General features: G+C 41.6%; 1 protein-coding gene across 1 annotated transcript in view; it reads right to left on the reverse strand.

Moving 5' to 3' along the window:
- mafa (v-maf avian musculoaponeurotic fibrosarcoma oncogene homolog a (paralog a)) overlaps positions 1 to 16,459 on the reverse strand; it is a 78,504-nt gene that overhangs the window by 59,747 nt on the left and 2,298 nt on the right. The window contains exon 2 of the mRNA XM_038701690.1: positions 9,360 to 9,425. Coding sequence (XP_038557618.1) covers positions 9,398 to 9,425 — 28 coding nt within the window. The 3' untranslated portion in view covers positions 9,360 to 9,397. The remainder of the gene's footprint in view (positions 1 to 9,359; positions 9,426 to 16,459) is intronic.

Raw genomic sequence — 16,459 nt, forward strand, 5'->3', positions numbered from 1 at the left:
TTTAACAACACACTCCGGATGTCTCATTGAAGCATATTGGTCTTGGAAAGCACTAAGCACTTTTTTTTCTCTTATCCTTGTTTCATCTCTTTCACAGGCACGCACATGCTGACGGTGGCAGTTTGGAGCCATGTGTGAAAAATGTAGTGAACCACTGGTTCACACTACCCAGTGCCATGAAACCAGGCTACCTGACACACTGTATCATTATCCAACATACACGTACTCATCAATAACTGCCACTGACCATTTCCTTCCACAATTGTTTATGTAAAACAGCAAGTCAGTTGTCACTTCACATCAACTACCAAGAACTGTGTGAACAGTTTGACCTCAAATAGTACATGAGGAACCAAGCATCTCAAGTGAGGTTCTTGCATCTCAGGGGGGGAAACTCAGTGTGCCAGTCTGCCTCTGTTAAACCATCACTATAATGTTGGAATCCTTCGCTGCTGGTTCCACAAAGACCTGCCTTGTTATGTGGGGCACTCACTTATAAACAAAACTGACTCACGTCAGGTCTGAAATAGGCTCAAGTGGAATAGTCAGTATACACATATGACAGTGCCTTGTTTTGAGAAGGTCCACCCCCGCTGTTACCACGCAACGCACCCATGACATAATCATTGCATCCGCATCAAACACGTTTAAATATTGATGCAAGATGCATCACATATCATATCATTCTGACGAATGACATTTAGGCAGATGTTTGTTGCATTGTTTATTGTGTGCACGCCCGTGATACCCCGACCTATATGCTGCTATTTTTAGTTCGGCCAGTAACCCCCATAAATAGAGACACCATAACATTAAGTTTCAGTCCCTGTTTAGTTTTACTTTGCTGCTCGCCTACACTTTCTCTACTGTTTTTTAATCAAAATTTCCATCCCTAGTTTCAATTAGGAAGCCAAGCGCCTAACGATTATTTCTTGGGTGAGGTGAGGTGAGAAATAGAGAGAGAGAGAGAGAGAGAGAGACACACACACACACACACACACACACACACAAAGATAGCATTTACATTTCCCAAAATACATTGGGAAACATACAAGAAAGATTACAAGCTTACAGTTGAGCCGGTGTTCACTTTTAGATGTGGCTAGAAGACGCGGCCATATGGTAGCAGCTATCAGTGTACACTCTGTCAGTTTTCAGTCATGAGGGCCTCTCATGCATTCTGGTTGAGAAAGAGGAGGAGGAGAAGAAGGAGGAGGGAGGAGACTTATCTGGGAGCTGATAAGACAGCTCAGGCCTTTCTCAAATTATACCGAAATTATTTTAATTGCCAGTGAGAGCAGCAGAGCTTTGAATTTTATCTCTGTCTCTCTTTGCCTGCATCAATTTCTTTGTCTCTCACCATCCCGCCGCCCTATACTGCTCCGCTCCTCTTCCCCCTGACTCGCTTCACCTCATTGTCTATCAAGTTTTCACCCAAAAAATCTTTTTATACACATGCAACTGTCAGCCTCCATCTGAGGCTGCTGGGAAGTGAGTGTGAGTGCTTATTTCTGTCAGTGTTTTAGGTGTGTGTGTGTGTGTGTGTGTGTGTGTGTGTGTGTGTGTGTGTACTGGTGTGTGCTTGGAGTGTGTTAATATACAAGGGTGATAGAGTCAATGTTTAACACCCAGGCCCTGTATGACCAAGCTTTGAACCAGAAAAGTGAACCAAGAAATCTTGTGTTAGTTGATGCGTGTGTGATTGTATGTGCGCATTCCTGTGTGTGTGTGTGTGTGTGTGTGCACATGCATGTCTTGTGTGCACTTGTGCTCCATGAACCAGAGAGCTCGGGTCAGATGCCTCCAGTGTTTGGCTTAAAGCTGCTTTGAATGGACCAGGCTGTGCTCATCTTCTGTCTAATCTTCCTGCTCTTGTGAGTGTAGGCAGGAGAAAAAAAAATCCATAGTCTTTTCATCCTCCTGTGACCACTGTGCCTGTGAGACAGCAGCCGTGGGAATGGAGATGGATACAGGCAGCCCTGCCTCTGACCTCCCTCTACTCCGACACAAGGGTGGAGATAAACAGGGCCACAAGGATCGCTAACGTCTTTCTTTCTCAGGCACACTCAGGCGCATGCACACACACTCATACCTACACACATAGGCGCAACGGCACAGACATCTCATTAAAGCAATAGTAGGTGAATGTTGCAACAGCAGTGTGCCACTGGGAGAGAGGTCTATTAGGGATACTATCAAGAGACGGGGAAGGAAATGAGAGTTTGTGTGCTCGTCCTGTGTGCATCTAATTCTGGTATGGCATATGTGTTTGACGTATGTCTAATTTTGACCCTGGGATCTGGCCAAGGACCCGGTATTAATACTTATTGGCTGAATCATTATGATAACATAGAGACTAGATAGTAAATCAAATAATTCCTACAATAAATATATGTTACCCAAGGCATCAGAGAGAAAGAGACTGATTCTCTGTGTATGTCCAAAAGTGAGAAAGACAACAAAGACAGACGGCAAGCTGTTCATCCTAAATTACTCTTCCCTCCTCTCTGTTTCCTGGGGATTTTAGAGTGATACTCCCCTCTTGCTCCCTCGCTCCCTCAGCTGTCACAACCCGTCACCACAACTATTCCACTTCAGCTGCAGGGAACGGAGGGAAAGCTTTGGCCCTCTCCATCACCCTCCTATCACACCCCCTCTCACTATTGGTAGTTGTGGCATGGTGAGTTGTATATTGAGAATGCATTTACTTGTATCCCCCACCCACACAACCACCACCATCACCACCACCATCATGACCTATTGGTTTAAGGACACAACAGGAAACTAATGATGTTTTAGTTTTTGCTAACAAGAGTCTCATACTGCAAAATGTCAAATTGGTAAGTAAACACAAAACCATTCCTTTGGTCATGGCTAATGTCCATAGAGATGCATGTGTCTTATTATGGTTTGTCAGGGGTCATTAGTGTAATCCAAGCAGACAGAAGTTTATACTGAGAGAAGTGCGCCATAGTATTTTCTTTCTGTTTGTGTCTTTTTTTTTAAATTTGTTATTTTTTTAGTATCTATATGCAGCTGCTTCCGATAATGTCATCCTACACTGCTCTCTGCTCCTCGCAACCAGAGACTATCAGCTGTTAACTCATTGCTCTCCTTTAATGGCCAGGTCGCAGAGAGGAAATAAAACCTAAGAATGAATACGATGTGTATGTTCAAATAGAGAGGCTGTGTGTGAGAGAGAGAAAGGAAAAACAGGAGTGAGCAAACCAGGACTTTGGGTCTCTCTTGATTTCTGTTTTTTTCTCTGCCACAACATTCTTTCTTTGGGGTCACACACCCTTCCAAGGCAACAAAAAGACGGCAGCGAGGTGATCAACTGAATTCACAGCTCAGCCTGGCCTGGCGTACCTCTGTTACACTTCAGTGAGTAACCTCACGACACACGGCTTTGTACTGAACATGCCTCTCCTGTACAGTATAGTGACATGCAGAAATGTGCCGCTGCTCCGCCTCCACACTTTCAGGCCTAGTCACTACATTGTGTCTAAAGAAAGCCCTCCTCTGTCAGGTCTCTGAGGCTATGTACTCTCCAAGGGTGACACTACCCAAACTCTGTAATTATAAAACGCAGAGAGCATTCCTCAGCCTGGTTAGCCAGAACTATGAGAGAGAGGGACAAATATTTACTCCCCCCTCCCTTCCCTCTGTTCCTCCTCCTTTAACGCACCCCCACCCCAATAATTTAACAGTAAGAGCAACTCAGCCTTGTAAACACAATAGTTATGTCTGCGCTCACAGAGCCATGAAGCAGACATACAGGCTCCACTACCCCTGCAGCTACAACTAATACAGGCTCCTCTCCTCTCCCTCTATATGTATGTTAGCACTTCATAAAGTAAAGGTTTGGATGTCTTGACAATCAGCTTTCACAATATTTTATTTAAAATTAATTAAATGAGGAATTACAGAAACTCAATGGCACATTTACAGCAGTGTACATTTTGTATCTGTGTTGGATTTAAATGTTTCTTTGTAGCTGGACACAGTATCTTTCACAAGGTCTGGAAAAGTAAAAAACTTTATATAACAATATTTCATTTTAATCTTTCTTTCGTATCAATATTTATTCTCACATGCTGTCTATTCAGTCAATGCAGGCTGCAGCAGGCCATTACTTGCCAAAGTTGTCAAGCCACAATGCTTGGCACAAATAACAGTTGACATAGTGGTAATAATGTACAGTGCGGTACTGAAGGTGGGTTAAAAAAATAAAATTAGACACACTACCTCTATATGTCCTTCTTTCTTGTCTACATAAACTAAACATCCACACATTTTAAAACTGAAAGGTCAAAGGGCAGTGCTTTTACTTTCGCGCGACACCTAGTGTGGGGAGCTTCTCATTACTATACACATGTTATCAGCTACATTTAATGTCTAACACCAACAACTTTTTTACAGAAACGTATTTGTGCTGTGATTCAGTAGGACAATCCTACGAATCTGAAATCAATAAATTAATGAGGTGTCAGGAATACACAAGCAAAATTAAGGAACGTTGACCTTTATAAAATCTGTATATTTTTATTAATGTTACACCAATTATTGTTTTAATTGTCTGAGCCAAGTGAAACATAAGCCTTGTGCGCTGGAGAGCACAGCCCACACAACAGAGGACATTGTGTGCGTGTGTGTGTGTGTGTGTGTGTGTGTCTCAGACGATGTATTAATAGGATGCTCCACCAGACTGTTTGTCTTACACCCTTTGTAAACAGCGTGTTGATATCTCAAGCTTTAATTTCTGTGTCTGTGCATGTATTACGGTGAACACTGTTTTTACTGAATATCCTAACTCATTTTAATTAAATACATAATATAGAAAAAAACAACTTTTGGTGCAAGTGTTCCTGTCTGACAGCAAAAAAGTATGAAAATCGCATTGTTTCGGGGGGCTGTTTGTGTTTGATGTTAACGGGCGAGCACAATGCATTAAGCCTGGAATGTAAGTAATGTGCACTTAGACATAGAGCCCCAGCCACACTGTGTGGACAGCAAGCGTTTAATGTGCAGCAATAACTCCTGTTGGCCTGTTGCTTCTCATTGCGTCTCTTTCACCCTGCATCTTCTCTATCTCTCTTCCCACTGTCACTCTCTGTATACGTTTCTTAAATTGTGTGAAAGATGAGAGAGGACACTGCAGGTCTCTTCAGAGCTATTTACTGTGTGCCATTCTGTCTCCCTCTGGTCCTGTTTGTCTGAGTGAAGCGAGATACTGAAAATACTCCAGAAACATTTGATATGATGCTGTGGGGGAAAAAAAAAATACTAAAACATGTTTCAAGAGTGGAGCTGAACTCTATCAGTACAAATGCAGGCCTGGCCTCCACAGAGGACCCGCATTCCTAGGTGAATGACTGTGAGAGCTGCTGTATGGCAGGATGAAGTGTGTTCGTTTCCTTATTTATTGACTCACTTGCTTTTCTCTGAGTGTTTGAAATTAATAACAGCCAGCAGAAATCAGACAGAGGGATGAAAATCAGCACTTTCCCTGCAGTGAAGCCATTCATCAAGCTAACGAGGGGGAGAATAGGAGTGGAGGAGGAGGGAAGGGAAAAGTGACGTTTGGAGAGGGAGCAGAGAGCGGGAGGGAAGCAGGTGCAGTGTGAGACAGAGGGGGGAGGACGGAGGGAGGATCGAGGGAGGGAGGAAAAGTGACGTTGGGAACAGAGGCGACGGGAAGGAAGCTAAGTTTGTTTGGGAGGAGAGCCATTTGGAGGATAGCAGGGCAGACAGAAGAGGAGGAGCTGTGTGTCACTCTAAAAAGAGATAGAAAGAAAGACAAGTTTGACATTGGAGTATAAATAGAGGGGGAGGAGAGAAACAGAACGCAGACAGTTTCTTCTGGACTAAACGAGTGACGGATAGGCAGGATAGAAACTAATGATGATGTGTTTATACATTTTTGAGATTATGCCTTTGCTAATTGCTAATGAGTGTTTCCTGGGGATTAATAGACTTTTATAACAGCTATCCACAATGACTGGGTTTGTTAGGCCTCTGCAACTGGCACCCAGGCTCCACAAACTACCAGCTCTAACAGCGATATTGCCTCATGATGATGAGGACTGAGGCAGATACAATCCAGAGCTCACGTTCACTGTCCCTAACAGTAGTATTTTACTCCCCTTCCTTTCACCGATGGGTGACAATGGGCCTGCCCTCTCCTCAAAGCCTTCGCACTTGCGATGGCTTGGTCCCACGCTGCTCCGCCTCCCCGACAGTCCACCAGAGACCCAACAGTATCTCACACCCAGAGTAGGGCTGACTAAGCACTTACCGCTGAGCCTCTGTTCTCAGAGCGAGAGAGGAGCGCCATGCTGAGAACTCTGCCACAGGAAAATAATTAGCAAAGTGGAGCTCTGCCCAAACACACTGGGCTAAATCTAGTACCACTTCACAGACAAATGCAGCCATAAATCTTTCCCTCTCTTTCTTTCTTTGCTAGGAAAGTATCGTTCTCACAATCAGTGAGTAAAATTTTAGTTTCTTGTTTAAAGTTTCATGTTTATGCTTACACATTTGAATGTGATCCTTTGTCGTACTAATGCAGAACAAATGTAGGAAACTCTAGTGAATGTGGCAACCATACTCTTTTGATGATTCAGCGCCCAATGAAAGCTACAAGTCTGTTCAAGCTGACAAAGGTGATGCCTCATAGTGATGCAAACCGTGCCCATCTCACTGTACATGGATATCTATATTTTTATCTTTAAAGTTAGACCACAGTGTCTTTGGTCACGAGGCTAAATATAGTCAGCTCCTCCTGAGCAGTCTCCAGTTTCTCACTCCTTTCCGAGAGGCAGGTGGAGCGGAAAGGAGGAAGGGAAAGGAGGGATAACACCCAGTCTTGAATAAATCATCCCTCGACTTTTGACCCATATGGAGCAGGAGGTTGTTTTTGTACTTGTGCCCCCCCCCCCCCATGGCCTCCTCTATCTCATTCATTTTCTCCTCCACATGACAGGTCAATCTGGATCGATTTCATCTGCCCTCGACGACTGAGACCAACATCCTGGCACCCAGAAATAGAGCTCTCTGTGATAGAAGAGCCTCCAACCAAACGTTACTGTTAGTACACGGCTCTGAGAAGGGTTGATCGAAAGAGGATGGAGGAAGGAAGACTATTTAGAAAACATTCACATGGTGTAATTTACTGCACAAAAGACACTTTTGACGATGGGAAATGGATGGTTGTGACTAGATGTGGTGTGTGGGTGACACTGTCTCAGCAGGTTTCGCCCAAACCACCCTGCCATACCTCGGCCACATGGTTGGTGGCCTTGCCTACCGGTTACAGTATGTTAATGTGATCACACATGCACACACACACACACACACACACACACACACACACACACACACACACACACACACACAAACACACGCAAGCCTGCTTCCCCAATCTATATTTGCACTCAGCTCTCCTTCTCACAGCCTCTTTCACACACTTACAGTACCTATACACATACACCTGGTGTTTTATCTTTCGTCAGCACATTCTGGGTCCTTCAACTCCCTGCTGAGCTCTGAACTCCACTGTCTCTTTGCATGGCGAACCCCTGAGGTTCGCCTTCCTTCATAACACACACACACACACACACACACACACAAACCAGTCACAGGTGAGACACACTGGCAGTCTCATACCAATGTTAACCCCTCTTTATCTCCTCGCCAACTCAACATCTCACAATGTAAATACATTTGTGCCTGGAAAAGTCTTTTTCTCTTGCATTGGTGGGCTAGAGGCGCAGTGACACGGTGTCCTGATGGTGTCTAGGCAGTCCAGGACGCTCTTTCCCCAGGCAAGGACGCCGAGACCTGGCTCTCTGTCTCCATCACTCAGCCTGTCCTCCTGAAGCTACGTGGCCAGACTGCTCATTGCCCCCCCCCAACCCCACCCCCACCCCACCGCCTTCCTCATATGCATGGATTTGCATAAAACAAAGACATGGCTCTGTCTGCAACGTCTGCCATAGTTGAAACCGCTAAGAACAGGATCGACCTGACCCGCACCGCACACAGCCACTCTAAGCCCGGCTGGCAGGTTGTCAGCACGCAGCATCGGTATAGCACAGCGGCATGGCAAGAGAACTGAGATTTACGAGGGCTGACTAAGATAGACACCCTCATGGTTTTCCACTTTCATTCGTTTAACATCCGTTCACTTGGCATTGTTTATACTCCACATCCCTTAGCAGCGAGCAGAGGGCACCTAATTCACAGTGATGACGTGGGAGGAGAATCAGAGCACTTAAAACACTTCATCTAAAGATGATTTGTCCTTGTCTTCCGTGATGGCTTTTGTCCTGCTTCCCCTCCTGAAGTTAAGTGGAGCTGGAGAAAGGCCAGCTACTGATCCCACGCCCCACTTAGACACAATCAAGTAAATAACACTGGATAGAAATACATGTACACACACACACACACACACACACACACACACACACACACACACGCATGTACATACAGTCAACTTCACCAGGGTGGGAAGTCATGAATACAAGCTCAAACAAACATCAGAAATCCTTACGTATCATGACCAAGCACATTAGGGGTGGGTGGGTTGGCGTGTGGGGGTGGACGGTGCTATTGAACAATCAGTGAAACCATTACGAGAACAATTGGGTTTGCAGTATACATTTGCCCAGGTTCCTCTCTGTCTCTTTGAATTGATTTCAGGACTAGAATCTTATTCTTCACTCTGCCTGTATCCTGCTGTCCAAGACACACCCTGCTCTTTCTCTCCGCCCTTTCCACACAAAATCTGAACATTTCATTTACATTTGAATGAGTGGCTATAATCTGTCGGTTGTGCTGTTGATAGGAACGACTGAAAACTTCATATTTGTGTTGTGTGTGTGTGTGTGTGTGTGTGTGTGTGTTTTGTCTTCATGGATTTAAATAAGGTGAAAAAAAATTATACAGTACTCTGCAGTGTTATGGCTTTGGGGAGATAGAGAGAGACGTGAGAGATATTGTCAACATAAAGAAGGTGTGTGATCTTTAGCATATGAATAGGAATTGACAAGCTATATCCATTATGGAAGCCTATCTGACATGTGCTATATGCTATAAAACACTATATGTGGTAACTGTATCCACTCTATTTAATGAGTCTATTTTTAATGAATAATTAATATGGATTTCATTGTGTTGTTATATAAGAGGAAAATAGAAACAACATGCCCTGTAATAATACTATATATAAAATTTAGATGTTTTTAAAGAACTGGTATTTTGTGGACAAATCTGACAGCACTTGCTGTTATGAAGTCGATACTACAGTGGAGAGAAAAACAAAAAAACTTACAGAGATCAAGGAAGAAGTGTTTTACCTCAGAGAGCCAAGGGCACGGATGAATGGGGCTTGAAATCACAGATGGAGGAATTTTCTCGATGACCTAAAGGAGCAGATCAGATTGGACAAAACATAAGAATAGATAAATGAATATCAAGGGAAAAACACGTGCTGTCTTCTGCGCTACCTCCTCTGTTTCTTCTACTGCTTGTGTCACTCTATGCCTCCCTGTCAGGCACACACACACACACACACAGAGACAGACGCGCACAAACAATCACAAAGAAACTAGTGGATCCATTCTGAACCAGATTCACTCTCACCTTGTCTGTCTGGTGAAACACAGTACATGTATCATAGTAAGAGTTTGATGCGGAAATGGGAAATGTAAAAATTTGCATGCAAATAGATTTTACGGGCAGAACCCATGCATCAAAACACTGTAACCACAAGAGACAAAACTAAAATATCTAAGCATACAGTGTGCCGTCGCACAGAAAAGGCAAAACACTCTTATGCCAAGGCCTTTAGTCATTCCGTTAAATTACATAATTAATTGCTCTAAAAGGGAAGGAATTTATCATGCAGACAAATAAACAGTGGAGGATGGTAAGTCCTTCCCTTCTACCTCATGATAGACACTTTCATAAGCACTCCTCTCAAAGCACACACAAGGATGTTTTTCTAGGCAGTTCCAAATAGAGTTATTCATATTCCCTATAAATGTTGCTACACAAGTGAAAACATTAGTTTAGCTCTTAGCTCCCTGTGCACTGATGCCAAGCATGGTCCCTTTAAAACACTGTGGAAAATGACAGTTGTGGCCCATACAGTGCAGTGAAGGACATTTTAAATCATTGGATTTTCAAATAAATGCCACATAACTCACATCTACACAGTAGATGATATTAGTACCACAGCAGAATAAATAAACAGAGTTGTCAACAGTCTTGGAAAGGGCAAGAACTTGTTGAAAAAAAGACAAAAAGGCCTCTGCACAAGGTGAATCAAGATTACAGGAGACATGTCGGTACATATCACCTCGTACAAATAATGTATGGAAATGTCTCATTTATGTTGTAAGACCTTCTCCTGGCGCGCTTGCCATTCTCTACTACGTCATTATATAGTTGAGTACACGCTAGGTACTAAGAAGATAGAAATAAGAAAAAATACTCTCAGTGGAAAAATAAACATTTGCTGAATATTGATTATTGTTCTTCTCTGTAAATGACTCAATCCTCATTGGATGTGTTCCTCATATGCATTGCTCTGCTGTACATTTACATTTACATTTCATCTACATTTCATAAAAAGGCATGCTTTAAAACTGTGAGGGGAAAAACTTAAAATCCCAATAAAATAATTACTCTGTCACCTTTTGTGCAATAGGACTGCTGAGAGATGGTGCTGCATTTATTTAAGTCACAGGCTCTTGGTTTGGGTCCATTTACAGAGATATAAAATTACCCCAGCAAGTCCCGACCACCTCATTACCAACATAACCTGCAGCCAGTCTTTCAAGGACAACTCTCTAATGACACCACACATATCCGCTTAATGTCTATTTGAAGCACGCTGTGACTTTCTGCCACAAAGAAAGAAATGTATAGAAAGAGCAAAACGTACTCTAATAAAATAAGCATCTAAATTGATCCCTGGCGTCTGTTTAATTCTAAAAAGACTGAGTGTTTCTGTGCTGTACCTCTCACATACACTGTAATGCGAGATGAGGTTTGTTTTTTTGTCTCTATATCTGCTATGAATCTGGACAGACCATTTGCAGATCTGGCTTCCACCTTGTTGTGCTGAGACACCTGACTACTTTTACTCTAAACTCGCTGCACATCCAGTATATCTCCTATCTGCTCTGCAGTTTTTCAGAATCAAACACATATATGATGAAATGTTTTGGGGTTTGTCACAAAGAAAAAATATCTTACAAAATCCTAATTTTATAGAATATACATATAATAAAATTAAATTACTTGATAATTTCAGTATTTAAGTAAAAAAGCCCTGAGATGGGCTTGCAACAGTTTTAGACCAGTGTTTGAATGGAAAGGCTTCAACCCTTAGCAGCCATTAAAAGGATTAAAAAGGATAAAAATAATAGGAGAAAGAAAGAATGAGTTAAAAGTCGTGCAAAAGTTAACTTTTTATCATAAATGCACACTTCCCTGACAGTAATACTAAAGTTATACTAAATATGATCTGAACATAAATCTTTTCAGATGTTTACAATTACATCATAGAATTCATTTTTACTTAAAAGCAGATCCATTTTTTAAATAGTTTTTTAACTCTTCAATTATTGTAGAGTCACTGCACTACGACTTCCTTGAAACAACGCAATTTAAATTGCTTGGTATTTTTCAGATGTTATATGTTGTTGTTGTTTTTTTTTTTAAAAACAAACCTTAATTAAAGCATTAGCAGGAACAATGCATATTGCTTAAGTACCACTAGTTATTTTATTGCATTGCATTGTACAATCCTTGCATGATGTGGGTGTGAGAATAAAATGAACTCCTCTCCCTGATCATCATGGGTGCCATGAACACAACTGGACAATGCCCATTATACTACTGTCATTAGTTAACGCAATACGAAGGTTGCCTTATTTTTCTCATCCTTAATTCCACTTGACTCAGTGGCCTTTTCTGTTCAGCTAAATGGGATGAAAAAAGAAAATGTTAGCAGCAGGAAACTGAACCTAACAGGCTTCACAGTGCCCTGCTCTACACATTGGTAGGGAACGTTTGTGCTGCATGGAAGTACATAAACACCTTTTGTGTATTTAAACCTACTGTATTTGAGTCATCTACTTGGAGCTATATCATCTTAACAAACCTCCAAGGGATATAGTTTGTACACACACAAAAACATTTTTGCGTTGAGGTGATTGGATTTTGTTCAACTCTTCAACAAAACAACCTTCAAAAGTATGCTGCAAGAGTGTAACTCTCGAAGGCAGTGGTGAAATACAGGAAATGGGTTAAAAAAAAGAAAATGGCAGTAAGTAGCGCTGAATTTACTGTGTACTGTACCATGTCGGATGTGCATGCACATCTTATTCAGTGGGTTCTGGGCAGAGGAAATGAGCATGAGCTCCCCAGGGCAGGGATTACTCTAATGACTTTGAGAGCAGCCTTGTGTGCTGTAACTTTTGACCTCTACTCATCCTCTTCTCCAAAAGACAACAAGAGACAAGCATACACATGCACGGGCACTAATCGACCTCGCACACAGGCCAGCGTGAGTTAAGAGATGCAGAATCACACACAAACAGCAACACCACAGATCCTCTCCAGCCCTTCCTCTGGCAACATCTGAACCCTGTAACAATTCAGACCAACCAGCTCTTATTTTGGGGTCTGTCAACTGGCGTACTACTACTTGAGTGAACACTGTGCTGCATCTTATGCTGTCAGCCCGCATAGCGCCAATGTTCCATATATAAGTGCATCATTGGAAAATCGATAGATTTACCACTTACATAAGCATTGCAAAATGCTGCCACAGATATAACAGGAAACATATTTTTGCAAATCAGATCCGTCTTCACGCATATAGCACTTAGCTGTAAGAGCGAAGTTTTTCAGTCATAAATGCCAGAATACAGTGGAACGCAAAGAACATCATGCTGTGAAACAATGCTGGGGCAAATCTATGCAGGGCAATTTATTGTTTGTATGTGTATTTGCATTTAAACTGGTGCGTGTGTTTTCATTTCTAGTCTCTGTGTGGTGAGTGTGTTTCCAGTTCCAGTGCAGGGACATTAGAGGTCTAACTGATCTATACCAATAAGGAAACAATCAAAATAAACAAGCTAAAGAGTCTGACAGAAACCAAATTTTCATTTTTTACATGCCACTCTAAACACATCAAAAAATCCACCACACAAATTCACGGCCTTTAGAGAAGAAAAGCCTAACTCCTAAATAAAGAAATAAAAGTTTTCTCTTTGAAATGGCAAGTACATAAACATGTTCTTTAAAGGGGTTGGCGGGTGGGGGGTGGGGGGCAAACAGTTATCCTCCCTGAAGTCACTCAATACATTGTTGTGGTTAATATGAAATATCAAAATAGAGCAGGCTACTGCTTAGATGAAATAGATGTAATTAGATAAATTGAGGAAGAAGGAGAGCGGCTTGGCTGTAAATTGCATGGTGTGTGCATGCTAAGACCCAACACTGGCACAGCTGCACGGAGCTGCACTCACGATTTATCATCTCTACATCGCGGGAGCCAGTGGCCCGCACCACTATTAATCATCAGCAAAATCATTTAATTCAGCCCAAGCCCGACTATTGTCTCAGTCTCTCCCTTCACTCTGGGCGAATCAGCCACCACAGCAGCCGCGAGCACCTCAGAGGAAATCACACAAAACAGAGTGGGATACAAGTGGGTTAAAACTGGCTTCTTTCTTCCTTTTTTTTTTTGATGAGCTGTGTAGCACATCATCACTGGCAGATGGTGCAGAAGATGGCTTTTTTTTTTTTTTTGTAAATTTAGCAAGTGTGGAATTTATAACTGCAAATACTACTGTCCATACTGTAGAATAACAGATCATCACGCTTTGTGCTTTGTGACAGTGTGGTTCATTTTTATGAAAGGTGCCCTTTGTGTATACCCTCTGCTCACACAAACTGGCTAAGTTGCAAAAAGCTGACAAATCCGGACTGAATCTGCCCTCAGAAACCTTAGTGTTTCTTCAAAGTGTATTTTGGCACATTGGTCTTCCTGTTCCAACAAACAAATTGTTCTGGAACAGTGAAACAAGATGCCCACGAGGCAAATCCTTGTCCCAGAACTTAGAAAGGAACTTTTCCTCTTGTCTTTCAGAAAAGTGGCCTTTTCAATTAGCGCACCAGTGTAGTGCAAAGGTTATGTTGAAACAAGTCAAAAAGAGTTGTCTAAACACCAACTGAAATGCACGACTGGGTACAGCACTAAGCGTCTTCTGCCCACCGCAGTGGCAGACTTACATTGGCAACTTCTCCAACGCCCCCTCACATGCCTGACATGACATCGCTGTACCACCCTCTCCAAAAGCATGTCCGCCCCAGGCCAACATCCAGGCCCCACTGACAAACAGGATAAAGCAGGTGAAATTGGGAAAGCCAAACAATGATAGGCTAATGACAGTGAGCACACAGTGTTCAAAAAACACTGACAGCGGGGATGCCACACACACACACACACACACATACACACACACAGACTCACATCAGGAAGCAAGCCCATGAAAAAGGGCAAATGGAGGGTTCAAATGTAGAACATGCATAGCCACAAGAAATTCACTTAGAGATGTGGTCATTACATACTGTCATTCAAGGAAACGCATTCACATTCACACCTAAGTTTATAGACATGCATACACACACCCACACACAAGCACATACAGGCAGAGAGAGAGAGAGAGTGTCCCATACACATACACGAATCATAGGTCACATTTAACAGTAAGATTAACAAGATGTAATTATATAAATCATATTGGGCTTCCATAATCACAAATGAGAATGTAATTCATGTGCCAAAATAGTTTTAAAAAAATATGCAAAGATAATGTCATTATGCATAACCATTTGATCATAAAGATGATTTAGAATGGGAATGGAGCTAAAATAATGAAACAGAAATGGCAACAAATAAGGTTTCAGTCTTAAGACTACGTTTTGGGATTATTGTATTGTAAAAATAATCTTCCTTTCACAGTTTAATTTAACCTGTATCAGACAATAGCGTGTGAGAACAAAAGTACATTCAAATGTAGGCCACTGCCTGTCTTCATCTTTGTCTGTTGTTCCATCAACTTATCTGCAACACCGGACTTGGATCTCCACATTTTTACATGCAGCACTCAAGGGTCAAAATGGAAAAGCGTGTCTAAATCTGAATTGATGTGCAATATTTGCTTCATCTGTTTGGGTAAATTTCTAAATAACTTTTGCAAAAAAAAAAAATGTTTCTGATTTGTTCAGGGTGGCCGATTATTAAATGACTGTTGGAAGAAAACACTTTAACAAAGGTGACAACAGCAAATACAAACAGTGTTAAACTGTAGTGCAGTAACCTCCATGTGTTTCCATTTTAGTTTCAATCACAAAAGCAAATAATCTCAGGACAAGTCAAAAGAAAAGTGAGAAACTTATTGAAGACAATTACATACATTTATTGCATATCATTTAATTGTATGAAATGAAAAACGAGCACATATGAACATCACATATGGTTAGTGAGTGAAATAATTTTGCACAGCAAAATATATATATATACTATATATAAGAAGAAAGATTAATTAACATATTTTCAAGATTTATTGGCGAATGGTACTCCCTCATTTTGTACATGCAGGGTGTCAATCCCTGGCGATCTAACAATGTCCAGACATTATTGATTATAATAATTGTTATTGCTTTGCAAATATTGAGTTCGTTTAAGACAAAACAACAGTCTCTCCTGAACTGATAATAAAGTATCAAAATGTTACAATTAAGTCGTAACAGAAAGTCAAACATATCTTCTTGAGATGTGGAGAATAACTAACTTTTCCTTTAACTTCCACGTGATTACAGGCGAGATTTTTTTAGTGCATTTCAGTCCAAAACAGGTCAGTTCGTTGAAGACATACATTTCCAAAAACATGGCAATTTACTTTGACTTCGGCTGTGAGAATCTCTTCAACAATAGGCTACCTTTTGAAATACAATAGTGAGATGTGTGGGAGAGACCAAGAGAGCTCTCACACTTCTGTTTGAAGCACATGCTGCAAAAGCACAATACTGCTCATTGTATAAATTGGAGTCGAGCCAATTTCTCTACACCAATGTTAAAAAATACTTTTTGGGCAGCAATGTCCTTATTAATAATCCGAGTAATCTATATGCTTCAACCTGTAGCACGTTCTCTCTTGCAACTTACATATAAAACTTTGTAATTAAATTACGCTTTAAAATTACTCAAAGGTTGTCAAATGCAAAATGGAATATCTTTAAATAACAATATAAGCTTTAAGCAACAGACTAAACTTCCAGGAAAGAGATTGGCGATTTCCTTAATAGTGAAGTCTTTTCTTGTCCCCCTTGCACCAGGATCCCCGCCGATCAACTTCCACCAGGAATGCACAGC

This window comes from Micropterus salmoides, unplaced genomic scaffold (genome assembly GCF_014851395.1).
Source record: "Micropterus salmoides isolate LMB-PRFRI ecotype aquatic unplaced genomic scaffold, ASM1485139v1 Ms_hic_scaffold_6, whole genome shotgun sequence".
In the NCBI taxonomy this organism is placed as follows: Eukaryota; Metazoa; Chordata; class Actinopteri; order Centrarchiformes; family Centrarchidae; genus Micropterus; species Micropterus salmoides.